The sequence below is a fragment of the Sciurus carolinensis genome, chromosome 17 (assembly GCF_902686445.1).
Source record: "Sciurus carolinensis chromosome 17, mSciCar1.2, whole genome shotgun sequence".
In the NCBI taxonomy this organism is placed as follows: domain Eukaryota; kingdom Metazoa; phylum Chordata; class Mammalia; order Rodentia; family Sciuridae; genus Sciurus; species Sciurus carolinensis.
The window spans coordinates 5,003,574-5,030,561 of record NC_062229.1 but is presented as its reverse complement, the minus strand read 5'-3'; the positions used below and the strand labels follow the sequence as shown (position 1 = coordinate 5,030,561).

The 26,988-nt window shown below is 56.3% G+C and overlaps 1 protein-coding gene across 3 annotated transcripts; it reads right to left on the bottom strand.

Moving 5' to 3' along the window:
• Window positions 1–311: 311 nt before the first annotated feature.
• Evi5l (ecotropic viral integration site 5 like) lies at window positions 312–26,988 on the bottom strand. 3 transcript variants are annotated; one of them, XM_047530866.1, is made up of 20 exons: window positions 26,932–26,988; window positions 15,755–15,938; window positions 14,260–14,449; window positions 13,672–13,896; window positions 13,497–13,571; window positions 12,745–12,870; window positions 11,409–11,552; window positions 11,139–11,228; window positions 10,258–10,355; window positions 10,111–10,171; window positions 7,122–7,175; window positions 6,130–6,162; window positions 4,975–5,115; window positions 4,191–4,319; window positions 2,912–3,052; window positions 2,609–2,764; window positions 2,342–2,488; window positions 2,169–2,264; window positions 1,976–2,071; window positions 312–1,826 (listed from the first exon to the last, which is right to left on the bottom strand). In XM_047530866.1, exons 2-20 carry the CDS (start codon window positions 15,889–15,891, stop codon window positions 1,548–1,550), a joined length of 2,418 nt encoding a protein of 805 aa, XP_047386822.1. In that variant the 5' UTR covers window positions 15,892–15,938; window positions 26,932–26,988; the 3' UTR covers window positions 312–1,547. The 3 variants fall into 3 exon arrangements, with proteins under 3 accessions (XP_047386822.1, XP_047386823.1, XP_047386824.1); XM_047530867.1 differs by having other exon boundaries at window positions 15,755–15,934; window positions 26,932–26,973; XM_047530868.1 differs by lacking the exon at window positions 6,130–6,162.

The window sequence follows — 26,988 nt, the reverse complement described above, 5'->3', positions numbered from 1 at the left end:
AGTGTGTGCTGAATGAATGCAACCAGATCCTACTCTTCTGGAAGCTGGACTTTCTGCGTGTCTCCCAGGGGAGGCCCAAGTGGGGTCATACCTTGCCCCAATACTAACTAACCTTGTCTTCAGTCCCATGGCCTTGCTGGCACCAACCGATGACCAGAGAGAATACCCTTTCCTCTCCTGGCAACTTTGTTAGACTTCAGGAAGCTCTGGAGGGCAGGATGGCCCAGCCCCTCAGCTCTGTTGCTGGCCAGGGGCTGGGCCCCTCTCGCTGCTGGGATTCTCTCCACTTCCAGGCCTGTCCCACTCAGAGCCCCTTGTCCATGACTGTGTAAATACACTTTATTTTCCATCTTTCTCGCCTGGGCGACATGTGGAGTGTGAACAGGCAGTGTGCAAAATGGTGGTGGGCAGTGTGGGTGGCATATGGGAGAGCCCCGCAGGTGCCTGCCCTGTCCCCAGGCTTGGTAACACTGAAGAGTGGGTGACCAGGAAGAGGGTACTGAGCAGGGGTCCCCACCCCGGGAAGTGCCAGGGATGGCTTGTGATGGTGTTCTGCTCGAGGCTCCAGGAGCACCGAGAGGGTCAGCCTGACAGCCAGGAGGCCCCGGGTGAGAGCTGCAAAGGTTCTGGAGGGGCATCACTGGACTTTGGCACCGTTCTCAGCTTGGGCTCAGCAGAGACCACGGGACCACCCAGAGGAGGCAAGGGAGGCAACTCTGCTGGGAAACTCCACCCCTGGGGCCTGACCCTGGCCTGAGGATGGCTAGGGCCACAGCAAGGACGAGAAGTGGATGAGGCTGAGGAATCCCAAGGAAAGAGATCCCTTCCATCACTGGCCAGGATAGGTGATGCGAGTAACTCCCAGATGACGAGGCGGGGAGGGGGTCTCTTTGCTTCCTCATAGCTTCTCTGACCCCAGAGAAGCAGGGAGATACTGCCCAGGCCTGAGCTGACCCCTGCTGGCCACTCACACCCCAGGTGGTCTTTTACATAAGAGGGGACTTTGGTTTCTGCTACAGGGGCCACAATGCCTGCACCAGGCAGGAAAGCCCAGCCTGGTCTTCTTTCCCCCCGCAGCCAGGAGCTGGCTGATCAAGGGTCACTGTGTCCTGAGGGCATCGTTATGGGGTGCTAATGTCCAGCCCAGAGCTGCCCCTCTTCCTCAGGCCTCTTCTAGCTCCTGGGCCCTTCCCAGCAGGGCCGCCCTTGTTCCAGAAGGAAGCCCGCTCATCCAGTCCTGCCATCTCTTCATCGCTGCCCTCTGCCCTCAATGTTGAGGGCACACCTTCCAGGTAACTGGCTCAGGCACCACCCTTGGAGCACAGGAGGGCCCGAGGGGTACCACCAAGAAGGGTAAACACTGCTGGGGAGGGAGAGCCTGCCGGGGCCCTACCCTCTGCGTGCAGCCTCGCCGACTTGGCCCTCGGAGAAGGCGGAGCCACAGGGGCGTGGAGTTCGTTAAGTGCGTGGGCGGAGCAGCAGGCGGTCCACTGCCCCAGCTTCCGCGGAGGCTGTGGCTTCCCGGCTCCTGCGCATGGAACCGGGTCTTAGTTGTCCAGGCCCTGGCTATAGGGCGCAGCCAGCTCATCAGCGTCACTGTCTGAGCTGCCCTCGCTGTCCTTGGCGGGTCGCTCCAGACGGCGGAAGAAGCGCGCATCGCGCGGGGACAGAGGGTAGAGCGCGTCCTGTAGAGCAGCGCCCACGCCCACGCCGAGCAGCTCCTCATCGGACGATGGCAGCGAGTCCTCATCCAGGTGCCGGGCCAGGCTCAGTCCATCGAAAGCCAGTGGATCCTCGAAGGGTGGCGGGCCCTTCAGCAGCCGCACCTGGGGCGGGGACCGGCGCACTGGAGGCGTGGGCCGCTGTACCCACGCTGGAGTCGGGCCGCCAGGCACCCTCCTCCCCCGCCCTCCTAGAAGCATCCTTCTTACTGCAACGACGTCTGGCCTGTCACCGGTATTCCCCGAACGCTCACCTCCGCCTTCAGCTCCTCAATCTGGTCCTTGAGCTCACGGATGTACTGCGACGAGTCTGAGTGGTTTAGTTGGCCCTGAATGCGGCCCTCCTCCCTCTGCGGGGAGGGCAAGAGCACCTGTGGTCAGAGCAGGTTCGGGCTCCCAAGCCAGACCCCCACCCTGCTACCCCATGTCCGCCCCGACCCCGCTCACCTGGATCTCCAGCTCGGCGATACGCTGCCGCATCTCGGCCACCGCAGCCATGCTATCCGCCTCCCGCAGACGCACGGCCATCACCTCTTCCTTGCTCTGGGGGTGGGAGAGGGAGCGGTCAGCGGGTGGCAAGGGCCGGGGCAGGGTCGGGAGGGCCGGACGAGGGGCGGCACCTTGCACTCAGCCTCGGCCTGCTTGCGGCGGCTTTCGCTGAGCTGCGTCTGCAGTCCCTTGTTCTGCGCCGCCAGGTACTGCAGCTTCTCCTGCAGCGCCGCGCGCTCGGCCTCCACGCGGTTCAGCAAGTTGCGGTGGATGTGGTCCTAAGGGAGGAAAAGAAGGCGGGACAACGGGAATCACAGCCTGGCCAATGGGCGGATCACCAACACCAAGCACCTCCCCCAGGTGGGCGGGCTTTGGGGACCAGCACTGGCGCGGCCCACCTGCGTTTCAAGTTCCACCACGCGCTGCCGCAGCTCACGACCCTCAGCCAGGGCCTGGGCCTCCCGCAGACGCACACTCATCAGCTCGTCCTGCAGCTCGCCCAAGACTAGCTTCCGCGGGGACTCCTTCCAGCGGCCGCCTCGGGACAGATGGGCCTGGAGCCGGGGTAGGGGTTGTGGGGGAGTCCCAGACGCCCGCGATCAGTCTCTGCTCCGAGGAACCTATAGGCCCGGGTTGCTGGCCTTCCTCCCAGGGACTGCAGAGGGGGCGCCTGGGCCGCTTCTCGTTCACCAGGCTCTCACCTGCCAGGTGTCCGAGAGCTCCTGCAACTGCAGTTTCAACTCTCGTGCGGAGGCCACGGCCTCGCCCTCCCGCACCTTGAGTGCCTTCAGCTCCTCCTGCAGCCGCGCCACGTTGTTCTCATCAGGCAGGGAGCTGTTCCTCTGCAGGGAGAGAGGCGGTCAGAGCCCCAGGGAGCTGAGCCCATAGGGCTGACATCCTCAGCCTCCTTTCCTCCAGAGCTCAGCTGGGGAAGGGTGGCGCCCTGGACCAGAGGATACCCAGGAGTAGGAATCAGGTGGAGGGGAGCAGAGCTTTCTATCTATCCCTGGCCGGGGATCTTCGTCCCTAAATGGATGCCATAACAGCACCTGCTCTCTCTCAGGTCTGTCTTCTGGCAACCCCCATAAACTGTGGAGTCTCCATAATGTTATTACTAAACACAACAGGTGGCTCAGGGAGCCCACCTCAGGGCCTATGGCTGGACCTGGCGTGTGCTGTGGTAGGGGCTGAGAAGATTGGGTGGCAGCACCCTGTGCTCCCTCAGGCCAGGCCAGGCAGACCTACCCTCTCCCTGGGAATAACAGGCGGAGGGCCAGCCTACATTCTGTTCTAGCATCCCCAGGGGTCAGTAATGGGGATTTGTGCCCCAGCCTCTTGGGCCAAAATCCTGGACCAGGTCCTCACTAACCCTTGTTTATGTCTGGGTGGGAGGCAGGGCAGCGGGATCTACCGGATGTGTGTTTCCCTCCCATGTGGAGTGAGGTATCGAAGCCCAGCTCTGGGCTGGAGATGGGGGCTGAGAGGCTGATGGCCCCTCACACAGCTGTGGCAGAAACGTGGAGGGGGGGGCTCAACAGTACAGGCTGCAGGGGCTGGGCACAGCTCCTGCACCATTTGAGTGGGTCCCAGGCCTCTTCCCTTCCTCTGGCAGCTCCGGGGAGACTTGAGCCACTTCAGAAAGCAGTTGGGGAGGTGGAGGAGGCCTGGTGCCCCCTTCAGATAGGGCTGCAGATAGGAGAGGGAGGGCTGGTGTGCCCCCCCGGATCATGTCTCCAGACCTTTGTGTGGAGACCATGGTGAAGGGGCAGGTGTTGAGTGGGCTAGGTGGCACCCTGGGTTCAAAAGAGGCAGAAGCTGCCTCCCCAACAAAGACTGAGGGGTGGGGCTGGGGGACACCCAGGCTGCCCCTCTCCTTGGCGAGGGTCTTCTCATGCACCCCCCCAAAGCTTACTCAGGTCCCTCAACCCCTTCCCCAGGGTACCCCCAACATCACCTGTTTGTTTGCCCGCCCCGTCGCACCTTCTCCATGTCTAGAACCTTGTCCTGCATCTCCCGCAGGGCCCCCAGTGTCTCTGTCTCCCGCAGCCGTGACTGCTCCAGCTCTGTCTCCAGGTGGGCCACAAAGTCTTCAGTGAGGCGCGGGTTCTCCTGAGGGAGGCAGAGGGCTGTGTGGATCCCCAGCTGCATCCTGGCCTGAACCTCTCATGCCCTATGCCTAGGAATCCTGTCACTGGAGCAGCAAACCTGTCAATCACTTTCCTAGGAAAGCTGCGCAGAGGAGATGCTCTGAAGGGAGGCTTACGTTGCCTCAGGATCCCTCGATACCATGGGGCTTTGAGATCCTTGGGTTCCAGTGTCCCTTCCTCAGCCAGATGGACTCCAAGCTCCAAGTGGTGCCCCTGCCAGGTTGCTAAGTGCCTCATCTGGCCACTTCCTCTTGCTTCTCTTTGGGCCTGAAGACATGGCTTGGGGCCTCACCCATCTCTTCCTCCCCTACAAAGCGGGAGCTCAGAGGGTCTGGCTGGGGCAGCCTGGTTCTCAGAGGCCTCAGTCCTGGGGTTCCCCAAAGCTGACAGCCTGGTCTCAAGGCAGACACCGCACTAGGTGGCAGGAAATGGCAATAGGGATGCCCCCAAGTCTGGGCGGCTCCTGCAAGAGAGGGCTGGGGAGGAATCTGCTGGTTTCTGGGTCCCCTAGCGCTTATAAACAGGAAGGCTAGGGCGGACTCGGGTCCTGAAGGTCCTGGGCAGAGAGGTGTGTGTGGGTGTGACCGGCGGGCACCAAGCCCCACCCCTGCGGCTACCTGCTGCTCCTGTAGCTGCCTGATGGTGCTCTGCGCCTTCTGCAGGTCCTCTGCTGCAGAGCTGCACTGCTGCCGCACCACCGCCAGCTCCCGCTTGATGACGTAGTTCTCCTCGGCCTCCTGCGCCCGTGTCACCTGCCCCTAAGCACAGTGAAGATGGGGACAGTGACCCTCTGCTTCCACCTCAGACCCTGCCTCGGACCACAGAGAGAGGCCCAGAGAGGTCAGAGGAGTGGGGGAGCAAGAGGGCAAGGCCTCCCGCACTCAAGCCTGGGATGGGGTGCCCACTGTGGCCTGGGGCTGGGTAGAGGCACCTGGAGGAGCCTGGGAGGAACAGGTCCACCCCTCAGGCTCTGCCAGGTGGGGGCAGAACAGCCTCTTTTTCCCAATTCTGGTTCTTGGCCTCTGCCCCAGGTGAAGAGAAAGTGGTCCTTACCCAAGGTCAAGGGCACAGCAGGAGCCACCTCTACTGGTTCATGCCCTGGTGGTGAGGGTGTTCTGGGAACAGTCAGTCCCAGTGGCTCAGAATTCAGCTCTCCAGAGCCTTCACTGGGCTGGGATGTGGGACAGGCCAGGATCAAGGCTTGGGGGCCTCCACCTGCTGGGGCTAAGACCCCCATTCTCCCCATCTCATATTTCCCCCAATGAATTTGGAGCCCCTATTCCAGGCTGTGCGGAAGTTTCCAGATAAAGCCATTCAAGCTGAAGTGGCAGTAGAAGCAGGCAAATGAGAGAAGGTGGTGGGCTTGGCAGGAAGGAGCAGAGAGGAGCAGCGTGAGAGTCCAGAGGGTGTGTGTAAGCTCAGCGGTGACACACCAGGGCCTGAAGCTGATATGCTCTTAGGGTCCTGAGCACTCCTGGGTCCCTACCATGTCCCTTGGGGAGGGAAACTTCCGTCCCTGTGTGTGTAAGTCCATGCCCAAACATTCCCACAGATCCCCCGCACCCATGTTTCTCTCACTTCACATGCCCCCACCCAGGAAAGCCTGTCTTCCTGGAAGTGAGCCCCAGCTGCCCCCATGCACTGTGCCAGGCCTGCCCCCTTGTCCCCAGAATGGCAGCAGCCAGGGAAGAGGTGGTTATTGACTGTCATGTGCAAGGACCAGGGAAGGGACGAGGAAGGAAATTGGAGAGGGAGACAAAAGGCTACAGTACCTGGATTAACCTATCAGCCAGAGCAGCGCTCTCCTACCCGGCGGGCGGGCGAAGGGGGTTCCGAGCGACAGGGGGAGGAGGCAGAGCAGAAGGCACAGGGACAGGAGAGGGGAGAGACAGACAAGAACCACTTGTCACTAATGCTGTGGACTATCTCTAGAAGCAGGGGAGAGAGGAGTGAAGACCAGAGAACCAGCAGGAGAGGACTGGAGGAAGACCAAAGCCAGAGCCAGCTCCATCCTGGAGAGGGTTTGTGTGAGTGGGAAGGCCCGGGCTAGCCTCGGCTTTGGGTGCTACAGAGCTGAGGCCAACCAGGAAAACTCAGTGGCTGGCAGGTTGGCCTCACTGAATGAGGGGTCCTCCAGAGGGGGCTGGGGTGGGGGATGAATTTTCATTTTGAGGGAGAGCAAGACTCCAGGCTTTGGGGCAAGAGCAATACAGTCCTGTCCGCCACCAACTCACTCCCTGTGGTCAGTGGAGGGTCAAGTGAGGACAAGGGAGGAGCAGGAAGTGGGGGCCCTGGGGCTGAGGCTTGGGAAGCTGCCTCTTCCACCCCCATCTTTAACATGTCAGGGGCCAGGGGCCAGGCCACGGCTTTCCACCACAAGTGGCAAGATGCCCCCTCCTCCGTTCCTTCTCTTTTACTTCCTTTCTTGGAAGAACGAGACTTCCAAATTATAGGGTGGGGTGTCTCGTGGCCCGGTGATGGGGCTTCTTCATCAGTCCCGTAGTTCTGCCTCCTTCCCAACCCAAGCAGCCTGGGGTTGCCGTGTTTATAGTTCACTGATTGTGACTCAGCCCCGACCCAGGGTTCATCACAAATCAGGACCCACGATGAAGTGTCCCCAGAGGCCCCAGTGATAGCGCAGCTCAAGGTTAGGGAGTTTTAAGCCACACTCCTTGGAGCAGGACCTGGACTTGGGCCTAAAGGCTGCTGGACCCTGTGAAAGGCCGGAGGATTTACAGTCCCAGATGGATTCCGCGTCTCTCACCTTCTCCAGGGTCTCAATTCGCTGTTTCAGGAGCCGGTTCTCTGTCCGAAGTCTCTATGGAAGGGGAGGGAAAGCACATCAGAACCTGCCCCCCATTCCCTACACACATAGCCCATTCAGCTACCGTGGAGGGCCAGGCCACCCCCAGCAGGACAGAGCCAGCATCTTATGTTCTGGGTCAGCAGTTTCAGAAAACAGGGCCCATTCTTATTTAGAATGGTCCATTTAAGAAATCTTTTAGGGGCTGGGGTTGTGGCCCAGTGGTAGGGTGCTTGCCTACCATGCGTGAGGCCTGCATTGGAACCCCAACACTGGGGGAATTTTTTTTTTTTTAAACAAGCCTTCAGTACAAACAACCTGCGCACTTCAGTAACTGTGTGTCTGTGGGGTGGTCAGCACCCACACCCTCTTCAGAAGTCTGTTCCCAGTCCATGCTTGGGTCTGTCAAGGGCAAAGGCTTAGAGCTTTTAGGCGAAGCTCCTACCTATCAGACAGGTCCCAACCCTCTCTGCTTTAGCCCCTGGGCCAAATTCTCTGGGACAAGCTCCTCTCACAATTTGGATCCTGCGTGCTGAACACGCAGGCTTCCTTCAGCTCCATGGTTACATTTCCAGGATCTTTGGAGTCATCGTCCTTGCTTTTGCTTTCCATTCTATGCTGTTGGATCCTGGATAGACATTTGTAGTTTTAGGTCCCCCCATGACCCTCTGGGAAGCAGGTGACATCGACATACACGTTTTATCTAGTCTTCCCTGAGTCCTGGTGAAGAAATAATTTGGATCTGCAGATGAGTGAGGGTCCTGCCTTGCTACGGGCCACACAGAACATTTTCTGGGTTGTTTCTGGGGAGAAATGATGATGGAAACACCCAGAACATTTCTAGGAAGCAACTGCAATCAGCAATCATGGACTTGACGGTTATTAACTTATGTCACGGTGGGGAAACTGAGTCAGGGCAGGGCAGGGCCTAGCTGGAGCCTACCAGGACAGCCAGGCCCGGACTGTCTCAGGCACAGGTCAGGACCTGGGCCCGGCTTGCTCTGCTCTCTCTGGCCTCTGCCTGTCACTGCACCAAGCAGAGACATGGTTGGGACCAGGGGCAGGCTTGACTGATAGCTCCTCTCTTCTGCTTCCCCAAAGGAAAAATGAGAGGAAGAATGAGTGAGGCTATCTCCTAATCAAGGGTTTACATATTTTCTGGATCTCATGATGCTTTGACATCTGAAACCTTACTAATTCCAGACACCAGCCCTTCCAGGACTCCTTAATTCCTAGATAGACTACACCTTCCACATACAACCACCCAGTCTGGAGTCCAAACCTGAAACCACCTCCTCTATCTGACACATACACACCAAGTCATTATTTTCCCCACCCTAAATTACCCCAGGGCCAGAACAGGAACAAGAGGGATCATGCCTGCAGGCCAGAACTGCAGAAATCATTCCTATCCTGCCCAAACCAGAGGCTGCTCACACTTGCCTACCCTCCCGTGTCCTCCTGCAGAAACCACATCAAACACTCTGAGCCATGCCGTCCCCCCTCACTCTCTCTCCTTCCTGACTGACCCTGGTGCTTGTCCTTATGTGCCCAACCTGGCATGGCCTGCCCTCTCCTCTTTTGGAACTGCTTCTTTTAAAAGCAGTTGTCTCTGTGTCTCTTATCATGCCTTACCAGATTTAAACAAATCCCTGAGACATTTTAAACAGGCTAAAGGCAAAAGAAAGGAGGGCAGGGTCCCATGAGAAGGCCTCTCAGGGGATTTTTCCAGCCTGGCAAATGGCTCCCAGGGTCTGCTGTGTTCTTGCTCACTGCTGGGCCCTCAGTCACCTGATGGGAACAGGCCCTTTTCTGTACGTGATCAAGACCAAAACACATGTTTGGACTGGTGTATCAGTCAAGCTTCCATAACCAAAAAAGGGGGATGCTCAAACCCCAGAATACTGAAATATTTCTGGAAACTACATGAACAGGCCAGGACAACAATGCCTTCACCGCTTCTCAGGGATGGGTGGGAGGTGACCTGAATTCTGATCTAGGTCTGCCCCTGCCTCTATCTTGCAGACAGGGCCACTGAAATTCAGAGAGATGAATTCAGCTGCTGGTGTCACAGAGGTGGTCCCTGGTGAGCAGGGATCTGAACCTGGGTCTGCGGGACTCCCATCTCAATCACTGCATAGCTCTGCCCCTGAAGAAGGCAGAGCCGGTCCATGTGGGGATTTGTGTCCCTGTCTGTTCCCAGCATTGGGTCAGAGGGTCTTCATTCTTGGTTGTGACTCTGGCACACAGCAGGCACTCAATAAATTCTTGTTGAGTGAATAACTAAAATCATTGGTGGAAGGATGAAGCAGAAGCCAGGCAAGATGGGGCAGCCTGGGCTCAGAGGTTTTGCATGCTCACGGAGTCCCCTGACCCTGGTGGGGTTGGTGGGCTGGACACTAGGGGCACCAGGTACCTGTGTGGGCACACATGCTCTGGCCTACACAGCCTGGCACCTGGTCCCTGCCTGCCTTGGTTCTTTCCACTGTCCCCAGCCCTCAGGGGCTCCCCACTGCACCCTCAGGATGTTCCCCCTGCCCACCAGGTGGGATTCTGCCTCAGGCCTTTTGCACTGGACTCCCGATGGCTCCCCAGGACCCCCTTGCCCCTCCTCCCCTGCACATTTGCATCCAGAGCACTCTGTAGAGTTCACACTATTTTAGTGATTTATTGATGGTCTCCCCACGACACACGGGCCCCACGATGGCACGGACCTTGACTGTCTTGTTTACTCTTGTGTCACCAGTGATGAGAACGTGCCGGCTGGGGCAGGCGCTCCCACGCCGGCCTGGCAGGTGAAGGAAGGGGCAGGTGGGCAGAGGGAGGATCATCAGACGGCCTGATCCTCTGTGCACTGGGCAGGGCCGCCCTCTAGCGGCCAGCTCTGGAGGTAGGAGGGGAGCCCCCAAGGACACCGGTCCCTGCCCCTCCCCCTGGGCCCGGGCCTCACTTTGATCTCGATCTGCTCCTCCATCTCCTTGCTCTTCATGGCTGCATACTCCTTCTCCAGCCTGCAGAGGGCGAGGCCCGTGTGATCACTGCCCCACGCCTTGGGGACTTTCCCTTCCCCTCCAGCACCCCAAAGTCCTGCACCGACCTCTTCATCTTCTTGGGGTTGTACTTGACCTGGTAGGCCTTGAGAACCAGCTTGTCTGGGCAGCTGTCAAACTGGTGGGGGATCACCCTCTGGAAGTACTGTGGGGACACAGGCGGTCACCGCCACACGGGCCCTGCCTCTGAGCCCGTTGCGTCCTGCTGCCTGAGGCATCACCGTGTCCTCAGCACAGGCCCTGTCCTGTTGTAGCTGCTCAATCAGTGTTTATGGAGCAAACCAGAGGCTAAGAAGGGAGGGCTGGCCTTCCCCAACCGCCTGCAGCCAGGACTTCGGTTTCCAGAGAACATTCGCCTTGGGAAGTGCCTAAGGGTGAAGGCTGGGGGCGGGGGCAGTCTGAACACAGGGACATTAGTGAAGGAGCGGGGAGGCATGCTGGGGCCCCTGGAGCCTCTGCAAAGGGTTAAGGTAAGCCTCAGTGGACACAGCTCCTGCTCCCCAGCCAGCTGGCCCCCTCTGGCAGTTGTGGACAATGGACGCTCGTGTTCCTGGACACAACCATGGCCTTTGTGCATTCTTCCCTGAAGCACCAGCTGGAGGATGCTGGGAGGGGGCTGGGGCCTGCATGATGGGGAAATGGCCATGCGTGGCAGGTCAGCCTCTTCTCTAGCAGGCAGGGCCATCAGGGTAGGCTGGGGCAGGGCAGGGCAGGGCAGAAGGTTGCTCTAGATAGCTTGCCCCTTCCTGTGTCCTCAGCTGGCCAAGGGGCTGGGGACCTGGAGTATCAGGTGGAAGAGGGTGGGACCTCCCAGTGCTCAGCCTGGGCCTGAACCTTCCTCTCTCCCTGCTGCCAGGCTGCTGGTACTGGATGGTGTCTGGCCCTCCCATGTCTGACCCATCCTGCCCTCCCTACCCTCCTGGCCTACCTGGGACATGCCCTCCATGTCCAGCTGCATCAGCTCCGTCTGGTTCACCTGCAGCAGGGCCAGGCCCACCCGGAACACGATCTCCAGGCCCTGCAATGTGGCCGCTGTGGCTGTGAGCCTCCTGTCCTGGCCCACAGGGAGCTCAGTCCCCTCCCCCGGCTCTGGCCCTTCCTCTGCCCGGTCTGTGGCCTGGTTGGGGTTTGTTTCCAGGGAGGGGCATGACTTGCTTCACCCAGAGTGGTGTGGGTAGAGTAACCCGCAGGTCCTCACCTCGTACATGAAGATGTCGAAGACACGGGTGGCGACAGGCAGGGGGAAGGTGGTGAGGAAGAGCGTGAGGAACCAGGATGAGGCGTACATGGATGTGTGGAAACTCTGTGAGCGGAAGTGGGTGTTCAGGTCCGGGAGCTGCTCCTACACAGTGTGGGGAGGCCCGAAGGGCATGGTGAATGGATGCTGTCCACACCCACCTGGTCCCTCCCACCCCGTGCCACTGGGCTTCTGTGCCCTGGCTTCCCAGAAACTTCCCTGAGCAGCCTAGGCAGCCTGTGGCTCCCTTCCTCAGTGCTCCCTGGCCACTGTTTTTGGGAGTGGCCAAACCACCCCAGAGCTTTGAGTAGCATGAGGTGGGGTCACAGGCAGTGGTGGCCAGAACTGCAAAAGTTATGGCACATTGGACCTGACTGCTCAACCTGCAGCAGCTCCTGGGTCCTCTTGACCAACACAGAAGAAGCTTCTGGGGCTCAGGGGTTAGGCCACTTCCCAAGGTGATTCAGAAAACAAGAAGTGGAGCCCCTGGCCCCTGGTCAGAGTTGTCACAGATCACATTGTGGTAGGTGACTCGCTGGTCACTGACCCATGGCCCCCAGCGTGAAGCTCTGTGCGCAGAGTGCTCAGGGAATGCCTGTTTGCTTGACCTCAATTTCAGACTGTGGCAAGTGGCAGACTGCTGAGGAAGTTGAGGCCGGAGCAGGGCTCTCTGTGCCCAGGGTTTATGCGTCTGCTTGGCTGTGGGAAGTCTCAGTTACCCAGTCGGGGCTGGGCTGCTTCTCAGTGAGCCTGGGCCCCCTACCTGGGACTCCACCAGATCCCTGGTTCTCCAGGTTGCTCTGCTCACCTATTGCACGGTCCCCCTGCCATGGCTTCCAGAGCAGGCAGGTGTGTGTAAGTGTGGGGGTACGTGTGTGAGAGAGAGAGTGAGCACTTGCATGCGTGAACTCGGCAGCTCTGTCTGCCAGCCAGGAGCGGGCCCTTCGGGGACTGCTATTTATAAACAGAGATGTCTGCAGCTCCTGGTAATCAGCAGCGGCAGCAGACGACACTTTCCCTCCCTCCGCCACATCCAGAACAATCAGCATGGGCCCCTGGGTGTGTCGGTTGAAGCTGGTGTCCCCCTGTGCCATGGCACCTCTGGGAGCCCCTGGTGTGAGTGGAGGGTCGCTTCTTGTCCTTCCAAGCAGCTTTCAGGGCAGTGTCTCTGGAGCCCATGGGGACAGGAGCCCCATCCTGGGACGTCAGGGCATGCTTTCTCAGGCTTAGAATTTTCAGTCCAAGTGACTCCTGGGAGAGCCTAGGAGGGTCCCTGGCTGCTCCCTGTCCTCCTCACCTGCAGCATGTATTCAAACTGGTAGATGCACAGCCCCAGCTCGGCCATGCTGGGCTTGAAGAGCTCCCGCAGCCGGTATTCCTGCATCAGCCGCACGAACACGCAGAAGGCCTCCTCCTCGGGCATCTGGGGGTTTGGGCGGGGGGCTCTGAAGGTGGGCAGGGTGGCAGCAGGGGCATGCTGTGGCTCTTGGCAGAGCCCTGGTGTGCCCGGGGCCTGTTTCTGTTCCACTTACATTTGTCAGACACTGACACCCTGCTACGGACCCTCCACACAGGCCACTGGTAAACAGGGTCATTGCTGTTTTACTGAGGGAAAACTTGGGGCTGCAGTCTCAAGCCTCAGCAGGGTGACCTTCCAGAAACAGTGGAGCTGACCCAAGTCTGGCTGCTGCCAGAGCCCCCGGTCTCACTCACTGGGCTGAGCCGCCCTCCTGCCCTAGGCCTCTGGTTTCTCTGGAGAAAATCCCTGGGCCCCATCAACACCACACTGGCTGATCTAAGTCCCTGGCCTGAGGTCCCTTGCAGCCCAAACCTGGAAGCTGCTCCTCAGGCCCCTGTCTCTATCCTGGACTTTACGGTGTCAGAACACAGCCAGGGCAAGCAACTGTAAGCTCTGTGTCCACCCACAGGAGTCTTGGTGACGGGAGAGGAAGGCTCTGGCCCTAGGAGGTCACTGGATAGAGGGAAAACCCTGCTTGTGTCCACCTCCTGGAAGCAGAGCCCGGGGAGGGCCTGGTCCCAGCTACCTACCTGCATGAGGAGCAGGCCTACAATGAAGGCACTGCCCTGGCAGTAGCCCACCTCTCGGTCCACCAGGGAGTAAGCCTGGAAGGGAACGACGTGGTGTGAGTGCAGGGCACCTCTGGTCTGCAAAGCGCGTCCACGGGGGACTGCTCCTCAGGTGGCTGGGGCTGCTGGGCCTCACCTTCATGACGTTGAAGAGGACCTCCTGGCCGAGGCTGTCTTGGCCCTTGAAGAACTCATGCTCTGGGTAGGTGCGTGCAATGTCCCTGCGGATCAGTTTCTCACACGGTGAGGACATCTTGAGCAGCTCTGAGTACTGGTTCTTGACTGGCATGTCTGTGGCACTGCATAGGAGCTGCCACACGATGGCTCGGAAGTGGTGTGGGATGCCCTTGCGGATCAGCTCCTGCCACCGAGAAGGGCCGGGAAGGGGAGGCTGGGCTGGACTCAGTCCTGGTCCAGCCCCTCGGCTGTGGCTTGCCCACACCTCCATGCATGGCACAGAGGTTGCCTAGGCCACTGGCGCTGACGGTCTGCTGCACTGAATGGGCAGCCCTCTCCCAGTCGTGCACACCGAGAACAGCAATAAGCAGCACCTGAAGTGCTGGGGCCTCCCTGTCCTCATTCCCTCCTGTCCTCACACCCTGTCTATGCGTCTCTACTTCTGCCCCTTTGCCCAGGTTGGGCCCCCTGGCACTACCTCATAGCTGAGTGACCACACTGCCCTCCCTCAGTGTGCCCAGGAGCCCAGCCACCCCCGCCCCACCACCTTGAGCAGTTTCTCCTTCCGGCGCCGCCACTCTTCCCACTCATTGGCAATACGGCCCCACAGGATCCACGTGTCCTCCTCTAGGTGGCTCAGGTTGGAGGAGGCTGAGGAGCTGGACACCAGTGAGGAGCCGCTGTTCCGCCGCGAGCCATTCATGGAGCGCATGGACTTGGAGTCGGCTTCCAGGAGCCTGGGCAGGAAGGGCCAGTGGTGAGGTGGCACCAATGACTCCCTGGAGACAGGGGCCTCTTGGGAGCCCACCCCCTCCTAGTGGGGGAAGGTCTCAGAGGACACCAGGGACCTAGTTCTTGCTGAGCAACCTTGGCCAGTGACCTAACCTCTCTGAGCCATGGTCTTCAGGCACTAACCCCAGAGAGACTTCCATTTGTGTATTCCCATTCTGTGCCATGCCTTGGGCTGAGCAGCATGCGCAACTGTATCATTAATTCTCAGACCAACCCTGTGGAGCAGGTTTGGGGATGATCTACATTCACAGGTGGGGTGTAGAGAGTGAGCCCTGGCTGAGGATACCCAGCTATTGAGGAGCTATAGTAACTCCATGTTTCTGATACTTTGACAGCTGGGCCTTGTGTACCCTGGAAGGAGAGAGGGATGGTCCTTCCCAGGGACAGACAGTTCCTGAAGATAGAAAATGACCCAGCAGCTGGCAAACCAACTCTGTGGCTTTCATATGCAAACCAACCAACCCAGAGCCCACACCCAACCACTTCCTCCACCAGGCTCACTCTCTGTTACTGTTCACCTGCCCACATCACCTCCACGCCAGGTTCACAGCCCCTGTGCCTCTGCCCCTGCTGAAATGATGTAAACCAGAGACTCAGAGCCTGCTTCCCCTGCGCGACTTTCCTTCCCGTGGAGACCACCACAGAGGCTCATGCCCACATTCTCTGCCACCCCAGCTCCCTCTGCCTCCTGGTAGGCCCTGGTGCTTTCCTGTGTGGCTCTGCATGGTCTGGTTCCCTCCTCTTGGGAACTGTGAGTTACAAAGTACCCTTTCAGTGGCCAAGGGCTCCTGATTACTGCACCCGAGCAATGATAAAGCTGACATTCTGGGCAGGAGCTGTAACTCAGTGACACAGCGCTTGCCCAGCATGTGTGAAGCCCTGGGTTCCATTCCCGGCATCACACACACACACACACACACACCACCCCTGAAAAGCCCTACATCCTAAGACAGGGGAAGGACAGAGGAGGGGGTGCACAGAGCTTTAATCTCTTCTTTCAAAAAATGGCTTGGTTAATGACAGCCAGACTCATTTGATCTCTTGAAACCTTGGTCTCCTCCTTGAATAGGGGATCCATCTGTTCAGCTGGGGTTGGGAGGATGAAAGCAGACACACTTTGTCAAGTGTCTGGTTGTAGCTATTACCTCACACAGCATGGGCCCAGATCTGAGTGTGAAGGGGTCCTGGCAACCTCTGCTAGGTGCCCATGCTCTACCCCGGGGCCCCACCCTCCTCTAGGCTCCACTCACCGGTTCTGTTCTTCAAGCTTGGCCAGCAGCTCCAGCTCATCAGGGCTGAGGTTCTCGGAGTCAGAGGTGGGAGAGCAAGTGGGGGCTGACAGGGCCTCCTGGGACGAGGAGTCAGGGCTCAGAGTGGGGCTCGCCATGTTGGGTAGGCTCAGCAGTCGAGAATGGGGCCACGTCACAGCTCTGCCTGGGGGCCGAAGATGCACATGGTTGGCATAGGTAGGGTGTCCACCCTGCATGCTGGCCCTGGGCCAGGTGAGCCTGTGTGCTCACCTTCAGGATACTTCCTCATCCCTGCCTTCCTACTTCTGGCCTGCCATTCGGTGCACCCCTGACCCCTAGGGACCCCAGCCCAGCTGACCGCCATGTTGGCTCTTTCTATTTCAGACCTTGGCTACAAGGATCCCTGACAGACCAGAGCTGTCCTGCTGACCCTAGGCATGAAGGTTGAGCCTCAACTTGATACCCTGAGTCTGTGGCAGGGCCTGGGGCAGAGGTTTCCTATCATTTGAGGTCCCAAGGACCCTGCAGGGAGCTTGGGGTACAGAAGTTCCTGCTTTGGCAGTCCTTGACAGTGTAGTCTCTGTCCCCTGCTGTGCCTGCCCTGGGAACCCTGTATCAGCATCTGACCTTCCCCTTTTCATCAACCAAAGTGGGCTGCTGGCACAGCCAGAACATTTATTCTCCACAGTTAATTGTCTGGTGCTGCTGATGGCCGGAAGGGTTGACTCCCTTTGGGCAAGGGAGCCAGTGACGTGTCAAAGTGCTGGGAATCTGTCCTGGCAGCACACAGCCAGAACTACAGCTCTGATAGGTATCCTGATCTTGGCCTGCCATCTTCCTGGGGTGGTCTGCTTAGTCCTTCTGGGGACTTCAAGCACACTAGCTTTTTACCTTTTGTCAACCTGGTGGGAGGCAAATTAGCACTGTGTCAAAAATAAAGGCTCTGGATTCAAATGGACCTGTGTCTGAAGCCTGGTTCCCCCTCTACCAGCTGTGTGACATTTGATCAGTCACTCTTCTCTGGTCTGCAAAGCCAGAGATCCTACAAGACCTTCCTCAGAGGGTGTCTGTTACGGCACATTAGTGTTAGAACAGTGCCTGACACTTAGTGTTCACCCCATAAATTTCAGTCAGCACCACCCAACCTGGGGCCAGGGCTCCTGGGTTCTGCCATGGACTGTGTGGGGGCTGCTGGTGAAGTTGGTCTTTCCGGGTAGAAAGTTCCCAGGGTCAGAAATGGCCCTGGTGGGAGGCAGAGGCTGGGGATGGTGTTCCTTCTGTCCAGCCATGTTTCTTTCTGGTGGGCCCAGACCAGTACCCAGGCTCTGAGAAGATAAGGGTGCCAGGGTGGTGGAGGCAGGAGCAGAGATTTTGTCCTGCATGGCAGCTTCATGCCTGCACACCTTCCTGTGTGCTCTGACCTGGAGTTTTCTGCCCGGGGATGTCACTGAGCAGGATCTGACAGCTAGGCGGCAGTGGGGCACTAAGAGGATGAGAGAAGACCGCTTTACACCTGCTGGCCATCCTCAGGTCCCTGGGCACCTCCCCACGGCCCAGACTCAGCCTGACCAATACCTGAGGGCCGTGGTCCGGCTGGACGTGCCCCTGGCCGAGCACTTGCTTCCATCTCCTGCCAGGCTGCCCTGTCGTGGGGTGGGGCTGCACCATTCCTTTTTCCACAATCCTCCCTCCTCAGGACTGTGGCTTCCCAGGGCTACTTGTTCTAACTCCTGTCCCTGAGGGTCCCCTGGTCTGTTGGTACCAAGAGCTCTGGATTTTAAGTGATGGGAACCCTTCCATCTCCTGGCTGGCCAGGGTCCACTTGCCTCAAAGGCCGAGCCACAGTGGACCACCTAACCAGGAGTTAATCATTCCTGAGGGGGCAGAGGGTGCTGCTCTGGGGCCTCCTGCGGAGTCAAAGTCTGTGGCAACTGGGGCTCACACGGGCAAGGCTGTGGACAAGGAGTGCTGAGCAGCAGGCTCTTCCGGGCAGGAAGACTGGGAAGGCAGCACCAGAGCTGGGGGAGTGGGACGAGGTGGTGGAGGTGAGGACTGGGGCCCAGCACCATGGCTGGACTTGGGGCGCAGTGAGAGCTACAGCAGTGGTGGTCTGGGACCACCCTCTCTCTGTGGAACAGGAGGGACCCAGACTCAGAGTGGGTTGGTCCCACCTTCCCTCCCCCAAGGCAGAGAAAATGGTTTAGCTCTGGGTTTCTGACAAAAAACTCCAAAGCCCAGGGGTCACCTACTAGCAGAATTCAGCTGTTTATCACATATTAATGTGTTTCATACAGGAAATAAAACGTACTAAAACACAGGGATGAAATTTACAGTCTGGGACGCAAGAACCTTCTGATCTCTCCGGAACTTTTGCTTGACTCATCCTCACTCTTTAAACGTGGCCCAGCCCCAGACACCATCCTCCTGAAGCCCGTGCGTGCACACAGACACACATACGCTGACACAAGCATGTCCTCTCACACCACCCACGCTCACTCATCCATACTCATTCACACCCACGAACTCTCTCTCCCTCTCACACACACAGACTCGGAGACACACCTACTCACACACACACAGATACATATACTCAGGCATACACACCTGGGCACACACACATGCTCATGCACACACCCACACACACACACATGCTCATTCACACTTGCCCCCCCACCTTTCCACACATACTGTTCACCTCCCCGCACACACAGGTGTACGCACCCTCTCAGGTACACATGCTCCTTCACATTCACACTATGCACACTCCCACACACTCTCACATACTCACATTCTTACATAGGCTTGCACAGCATGCTCACATCCTCCCACATCCACCCACATTACACACACACTTCCTGCACCTTCCAGACTTTGCCACCCCACCTGGGAGTTGAGTAGGTATGGCTTGGGGCTGGCTTGCTGCTGTCCTGGCCCTGGGGCGCAAGCCCTTGTTTCTGGCACTAACTGGAGGCTGAGGGCCTGGCACTGTTGTAGGCAGGGGGCATGGAGTAGAGCAGGGTGCATGAGGCCCATCTCCACGGGACCTGAAGCCATTCCCTCTTGCTGGACAAGGCCCCAAACCCTAAGACCTACTTGCCCACCTGAGTGTGGGGTTCTGTAGTCCCCATGCCCTTAACCCCCAGCTAGGCTTCACCTCTGTTACTTCAGTTGCCTGAAAGGTGGCTCTCACTTGCAGAGTGGGCAGTGGGTCTCCAGACCCTGTCCCTGACAGTGCTACCACCTGCCACACCTCCAGAGGGCAGTCCACAGCTTCTGAAGCTCAACCAGGATGGAGGGGCAGGAAGGGATGGTGCTGAGAAGAGGTGGCGAGCAGATAAGTTCAGATGGGAGGTACCTTCAACTTCCCTTTACCTGTCCAGGGCATTTGGATGCTGCCAGTCCCACTTCCTCCTTCCTGAAGTTGATCTCCCACCTGGTTAAAGAGACAGGGCTCCTGCTTTTCTTCCCACCTCTCTGGCCAGGGTTTCTTGGGTTCCCAAGTGGCGCCTCTTCTTCCAGAGTTCCTACCTTGGCCCTGTCCCCTCATGCTTTTGGGTATCTCACTCTTGGAGCTTAAATGACTAAATATATGTCCGTGATTGTGAACCCCTTATTTCTGGCTTTTCTTTTCCGCTAAGCACGGGCAAAAATTGCCAATCCACCTTCTAAAAGTTCCATCAGACCCCCTCTTACATGTTTCTGTGTTTTTTCCCCCAGAGCAAGAATCACCCCTGCCCTTCTAGAATGTCAGAGGGAAAAGATCAAGAAATAATCACCCAAACTTTGTATCACAGATTGAGATAAATGTTTGAGATGTGGTAAGATGGAAGATAGCAGGCAGTTCCTCAGACACTTAAACACAGAGTTCCCGTATGATCCAGCAATTCCCCGCCAGAGGTCTATCCAAGACAATGGAAAAATCTGTCCATACATATGCTTGTATGTGAATGTTCACAGCAGCACTATTCACAACAGCCAAAAAGTATACACAATCCAAATGTCCATCAATGGATGAATGTATCAACAAAATGTTATCCATCCACACAATGGAATATTATTCAGCCACAAAAAGGAATGGAGCACTGACACAGGCTACAACATGGGTGGACCTTAAAGGTATTACACTTAGTGAAAGAAGCCAGGCACAAAAGGTCACAAATGTATTTTTCCACTTAAGTGAAATATCCAGAATAGACAAATCCATAGAGACAGGAAGTCAATTGGTGCTTGCCAGGGGCTGGGAGAAGGGAAAGGGAAAAGACCACTTAATGGGAATGAGGCCTCCCTTTGGGATGATGAAAATGTTCTAGGATTAGATAACAATGATGGTTATACAACACTGTGCATGTGCTGAAGATGTACAAGTTACACACTTTGAAGATCTGGATTTTATGTTATGTGAATTATACGTCAATTAAAAAGATAAAGGATGAGGTGGGCTGGCAGAGGCCCACAGGGTGAAAGCAAAGTGGAATGACTCCAGAAGAGGCTGGAAAATTCTGCAGGGGCAAGAGCCTTCCTTCTCCTGTCTGACCTATGGGTTGGGGCAGGAACCTGCTGGGTTTGCATTTTAGAAAGAACCTCTGGCCCTCACACGGACATGCTCTTTGAACTCAACATTCCTGAGGGAAGGAAAGCTGGCCTCTCCTTCCACCTGGGCAGCAGTGCCTCCCTCTACCCACCTACCCGCTGGGGCCAGGCCGGGCCTGAGTGTTCCCCTCCTTCCCTGTCATGTTGCAAAGTAGTCACACTCAACACTGGATCTCACTGGCCACCTCTGTCCATCCCTGCCAACTCCTGCCTGGGCCCTCCTCCTTGGGCTCTGTCCTCATTGGGCTTTGCATCCACAAGGGCCACCAGGGCCATGTTAAAAAAACAGTGCTGGACCCAAACCTTGAGTGGCTCCCTGATGGCAAGGTGGAACCCAGATGTCTGTTTGTGGGTATGGGAGCTTCCCAGCCGCCTTCTCCTGTAGCCCTGCCCCACCACGCTCCACCCTCTGGGCACTATGGCTTCCTCCCACCTGTTTTTGCACTCTGCTCCCTTGGACTGGAAAGGCATTTCCCAAGACCTGGATCAAGGACCCTCCTCCCTCCAGGGTCCTGGCTCACTTCTCTCTCTCCCTGTAAACATCTACCTCACCCCCACCCAGCCCAACACGTGTTCAGTGGCAATGACTTCAGTACTTGCCTTCCTGTCATATGGGGTCATAAAAGTTTTGAGGACAAAGACCTATCTTAGTTTTCTACTTCAAGCCCCTAACACGCTATTTAGCATTCAGTGGGTGTTCAGTAAACATCTGTGGAATAAATGAAGACCAAAATTTCTGTGCTGTTCAGATAGGTGACCAAGGTCAACATCAGCAGTGATCAGTCATGAGGATATCATGTGCCCTTGATAGGATGTATGGGAAGGACATTCACCTTGGTGCTCTTCCTCCCCCAAACCCATCACCCAACTCTAGCCATGAGAAAAACAGCAGGAAGATCCAGATAGGGGACACTGTACAAAATACCAACCAGGCCTCTTCCAAACTGTCAAGGTCATCAAAAACAAAGAAAACCCAAGAAACTGTCAGCCCAGAGAAGCCTAAGGAGACGTGATTACTAAATATCCTCTGGGATCCTGGGGATAGAAAAAGGACATTAGGGGAAATTGAGGAAATCTATATAGACTTTGATGAATAATTATGTATCAGCTGGTTCATTAATATATGACATCAATAATGGGAAATGGTATGGGATATATGGGTACTCTACTATTATCTCAGTTTTTCTGTAAATTTAAAACTGTATTCAAAATAAACTCCATTTTAAACTCTCTCTCTCTCTCTCTCTCTCTCTCTATATATATATATATATATATATATACATATTTTTTTTTCTTTTTTTTTGGTGCTGAGGATCAGACCCAGGACCTTACACATGCTAGGCAGGTACACTGCCACTGAGTCACACCCAATCCTAAAAAATAATAATAATAAAAAAATTCGTACCAGCGTAAATAGTAAACAACAGCTATAATGCATGAGAAGTGCCTTACCGAACAGAGGGCCACTCGCTGCTGCCTTTACTAGGCCGCAGGGGAAGGAAGATTTAAAATTGGATTTCTTACTCCAGAGTCTTTGTCCTAAACCCACCCACCATGTTGCCACTCTCTCCACATTTTTATTTTAGAAATTATACACGTAAAACACTGAGTGCAATGGGTACTTAGTAAATCACAGTCATTATTTTTCAACAGAGAGCAAACGAGCGTGTGTGAGCCATCTTTCACAAAGCACTTGGCATTTTCAGAGGCAGGAATAAAGACCTCAAATTCCCTTTCAGTTTTGGCTCCCTTCCTTCCCTCCCTCTCATTTCTGGTCCTTCTTCTACAATGATTACTGGGCACACAGACTCAACTCTGGATCTGAAGCCTTGAAAGATGCCATGTGACCCCAGTGTGCCCAGTCTGACCAGCAAGCTGACCACCACATCCTGGCTGACTCCAATTCCTGGGGAAATGGCCTGGGCTAGTTCTGGGTCCTCTTCCTTGGCCAGGGGTAAACTGCCGAAAGGTGAGTGACCCTGGGGATAGGATGGCAGCTGGAACTCAGAGGTTGCTGCCTACCCTCTTCTCACCACCGTTCCGCTGCTGCTCCATGCTGCTCTGGGTATTTATACATCCTTGCCCTTGGAGTGTAGAGAATTATCGCAGACCTCTTGGCTTCACATGAGGCCTTCAGAGCCAGCAGCCTGAATTCAGATCCTTTCTCTAACCCCTCTGTGATCTTAGGTACCATGTCTTTGGCCTCAGTTTTTAAAATCTTCAAATATGGCTAATGCTGGTACCTGTCTCACAAATTTTGCTGGTAGAATAACCTGTCTTGTGTTTAGGACAGGGTGTGGCACACAATTTTTGTTCCTTGCCGGACTGAAAGTTCCATGAGGGACTGGAGACGTTTATCCCATTTTGGGATCCCCAGAGTCTAGTGTATCATCGGGCATCCAATATTTGCAGAATGAATAAATAAACTTCTCCTGCTTAGCAGGCCTGCATCTTGTATGGTGACCCTGTTTAAAGATTAAATACAGCAAAACTGCAATCATTTATTATTGGCAATAACAGCAGCAGCAGCAGCAGCAGCAGCAGCACAGACCTTCAGGTTAAAACCTAAGGGGTGGACCACTATGACCTGTGGAATTCTTTCTGACCTAAAATAATAATAATAATAAGTTGACTATCCTGATCCTTACCAGTTTATTTTCTGTTACCATAACAGGTTCATTTCAGGTAAGTATCTCATTTCTTTATATCTTTTATCCCCAGGAATGACAAAGGAAGAAAATTAAAGCTCTCATCAGGTCTTCCAGAGGCAGGTGAATAAGAGAAGTGGCATCTTGCAAAGGTTCTTGGCTCTTTGAGGTCAAGGTGGTGTTTTATGTGGTTGTTTCTGGTGCCACCTGCAGATGCTCACTGGGTGGACCAGAAGGAAGGGGTGAGGTGGGCTCCCTTGTTTTTAGGAACCCTTTGAGGCAGACAGATCCCACTTCTTTTCTCTTTCAGAAGCAGTTAAGTAGGGAAGCCCGTTAATTCCTGAAACCAAACAAGTCTCTGCTAAGCACCCCGTATGTGCCTCGTACTTGCTTGGGGCTCAACTGTGAAAAAGCAGACAGGCACCCAGCCCTCCTGGGAGTCGTTGGAGACAGAGCTCAGTAAAATGATCTCACAAGCACACCATGGTAGGCTGAGAAATGGAGCTAAAGAGCAAGTGAATTGTGCCAACGTGCCTTCCAAATCCCCCTCCAAGGGATGGGTACCTTCCCTAACCTGGGGAGCTCATTGGTTCTGACTGATCTCCCTCTTTCTGCGGCCTGTGTTTGACTTCCAGAGATGCATGCTATAGATTTCCCCCAGGGGAGTGGGGTCTGCTGCCTTCTCTGAGTTCTTTCGCCAGGGAGTGCCCCACAGTGTGTGCCCATCGTGTGGATGGCATTTGTGACACCAAGGCCTAGTTGATGAAGCCCATCCAACACGGCATGGAGGAAGTCACACATCTCTGAATGAACCACGCTAGCTCCTGCCTCCTGGGCCTCTGTCCAAGCACTTCCGTTGCTTGGAACACCCTTCCCTGCCACGCCTGCCTGGTGACTGCATCCATACGTCACCCTTGCCGCGCCTTCCCGTGCTCCAGGGATGTGCCAGGCCCTTTTTCTGGGCTCTTGCAGCAGCATTCTGCACATAATTCTGTCTCATGCTTTCCTACCACAGCAGCTGGACATGATGGCAAGGGCACCTGCTGGAATCCTGGCTCCTCCTGGTTGTTTGGAGGATTAAATGAGATAATATGTAAATGATGCTTGGCACAGGGCCGAGCACATGGCACAGGCTTGATCAATGTGCATTTCTGGTTTCAGCTCTCATGAACAGCTTCAGATGTAGGCCAGGGGCCACATCTTACATTCCTTTGTACCCCAGCACCTGATTCAATTCATCCGTAAGTACTGGCATCTACATTCTACAAGAGGAAATTGAAACATATGTTCCTCCTTGTCTTCCTCATCCTTCCTTGTCCAATCTAAGCACAGACAAAGACACAGATCCATATCCTCAGGCTAGGGTAAAGCTGATTTGACACCACTCACAGGCCCTCTCTGGGAGCTTTGTCATGTTTTCTTGGTCTATCCTAAGAAGCCTTCCTACCCTACTGCATTTGCACAAAGTCCCACCCTGGGGAGGCTTTGGAGTTTGTTTCCCAGGTGCCATGTGACCTTCAAGAGTCTTTTCATCCACTCCTGCCTTCAGCAAGTGGAGAGGACAAACCTCTTCCTACCCAAGGTCAAGGGCTATATGGGACATCAGGATGGCCAGCCAGCAGCCCCCATCTCCACCCCACAACCCTCAGTCCTCATCCCTGAGGCTCTCTGCATAGTCACAAGTCCCAGAGCTGACTGTCTCTCATTCTCATTCTTCCAGCCCCTATTCAAGAAACACCCTAAAATATAGCTTAGCCCTAGAGAGATGGCCATTGTCCAGTTAGGCCAGGGACCAGGGAGGCCTGTGCTAACACTCACAGGTGGGTGACTACCCTCATAGATCCTACTATCTCCTATAAAGCACTACACCCTAACCTTTCTGGTTCCACTGAAGTACAAAATACTACTCTAAGAGCTTAACTCCCCATTTTCCAGATGGGGAAGTTGAGTCTCTGAGCCAAGATGAGCTTTTTCCTAAGGCTGTCCTGAATCTGCTCATGAATATCCACAAGGAGGCTGGGCATGCTTACGTTGTCAAAAGGATCCCAAACACTTGGTGACCAGGCTGTGCTGGGGCTGGATTGATCTGGATTCCTCCTAATACCCTGCAGTCCTAAACTACAGTATCTTGCCAGTTCTGTGATCTCCTCTGTCTTGCCTCATCCCTTGTGCCAGGGCCAAACCACCTGTGATTCCTTCCAAACCACCCGCAGTCAACCGCAGAAGCCCTGGGGAACCCACAGGTGGGACCCCAGGGCAAGAGCTGTGGGGCAGCAGGCAGCCAGGAGGAGCCAGTACAACCTGGAAAGAGGCAGGAACACAGGGAGCTCTCCATCGGCAGTGGAGACCCGCGTGGAGCCCTCCCTCATGCTCCACCCCAGCCTCTTCAGCACATTTTTCCCTTCTGAAAATATTCCTTCACAAAGAGCTTTCTGCTTCTGGCAGGTCCCGACCCAGCCCCAGCAGATCCCAAATGCCAGGATAGCAGGAAGCTATTCTGTTAGTGTTGGTCAAACATATTGGTGGTGGGTGAAAGAACTCTTGAGGGTCATCAGGCTAGCCCTGATGAGTGGCCGGCATGGCTGTGCTGGCTCTGCCAACTGAAGTCAGCAGGCCCAATGGGGTCAGGATGCTGGTCCTACCAGTCTGGTCAGACTTCAGGATCAGGGCCAGAAGCAGCTGGAACCCCTTCCCTCCCTACTGGGGGTGGGCAGTGGTTCCTTTGGGGCACTTTGTTGTAGGAGAGAGTGAGCCTCCTTCTCTTTGGAAAGGGAAAATATGAGATGGGATAGGAGGAAGAGGACTGAGGTAGGTGCTCTCAAGCGTCCCAGGAGACTCAGGGGTCCTGATACCCTCTGGGGCTCCAGCATGGGTGCAGGTTCAGGGAAGCTGAGGCGGAGGGGCAAGACATCATCTCATAGCCTTCTGAGTCTGCCTGAGCTGGAGGAGCTGTTGGGGGTTCTAGGAGGGTCTGGACTGGTGGGATACGAAAGGTGTGACCCAAAATGCCTGGGTCTGTGTTGGAGCTCCTGATTTTCTATGCATGTTGGGGAAATCCAAGTGACCCTCTGTGTCAGAGGATCTCAGAAAGATGGGTAGAGAGGGTGTGTCTATGGGTAGGTAGGGGGACTGGTTCAGGATCTCTATTGGGAGGTTCTGAGCATGAGGAGAGGGTGGATTTTTCAGGAGGCTGGGATATGGATGGGTCAAGATCAGTGGTAGTGTGTGCAGCTATCAGAGTGTGCTGGGAGGACCCTAAGGAGTGATTTTTAGGAGTGCCCTTGGGCATACAGGACTTTGGGGGAACGTGGACCAGCTGGTTGACCTGAAGCCTGTGGGTAGGGGTAGGAATCTTAATTCAGTCAAAGAAAGGGTTCTGTAGGGTCAGGGAGAGGGATAGGGCCCTGAGGCTGGTCTCCTTGGGGAGAGGAGGGGGCAAGCCAGGGGCGGAAAATAGGATGCCAAGTGGATGGGCTGGGGGACATCGAGGCAGGGGTTGTGCAGATGGGAGGGGTCCCGAGGGATGGGGGAGAGAGAGGGTGGGGGTCCTGGGCTTGCGGGGGCGGTGGAGGGGGGCGGGTCTGTGGAGTGGGGGATGGGGACGCCCCGAAGGGTCCCCTGGGGAGGGGTCTTGAGGGCCAGTGGAAAGGGTGGGTGGGGGTCCTCGGCCCGCGGAGACCCCACGAGAAGGGGACAGGTGGGGGAGGGGGAGCCCTGCAGGGTCTCCCCGGGAGGGATCCGGGAGGGATCCGGAGGGATCGGAAACGAGGGTGGGCGGGGGCTGGGGCCCGAGGGGCGGGGGCTGGGAGTGCCAAGGTACCCAGCTCGGGTTCCCGGGCAAGGCAGTCCGAGTCCCGGTCCTGCCCGACCCCCGCGGGCCGCAGCTCAGAGCCGCCGGCCTGAGCAGGCGCCCGGGAGGCCCGGCCCGCGCCGCCCTACCTGCGCCGAGCGCGCCGCCATCGCCGTGCCGAGCCTCGCCGTCCCGGGCCGCGCCGC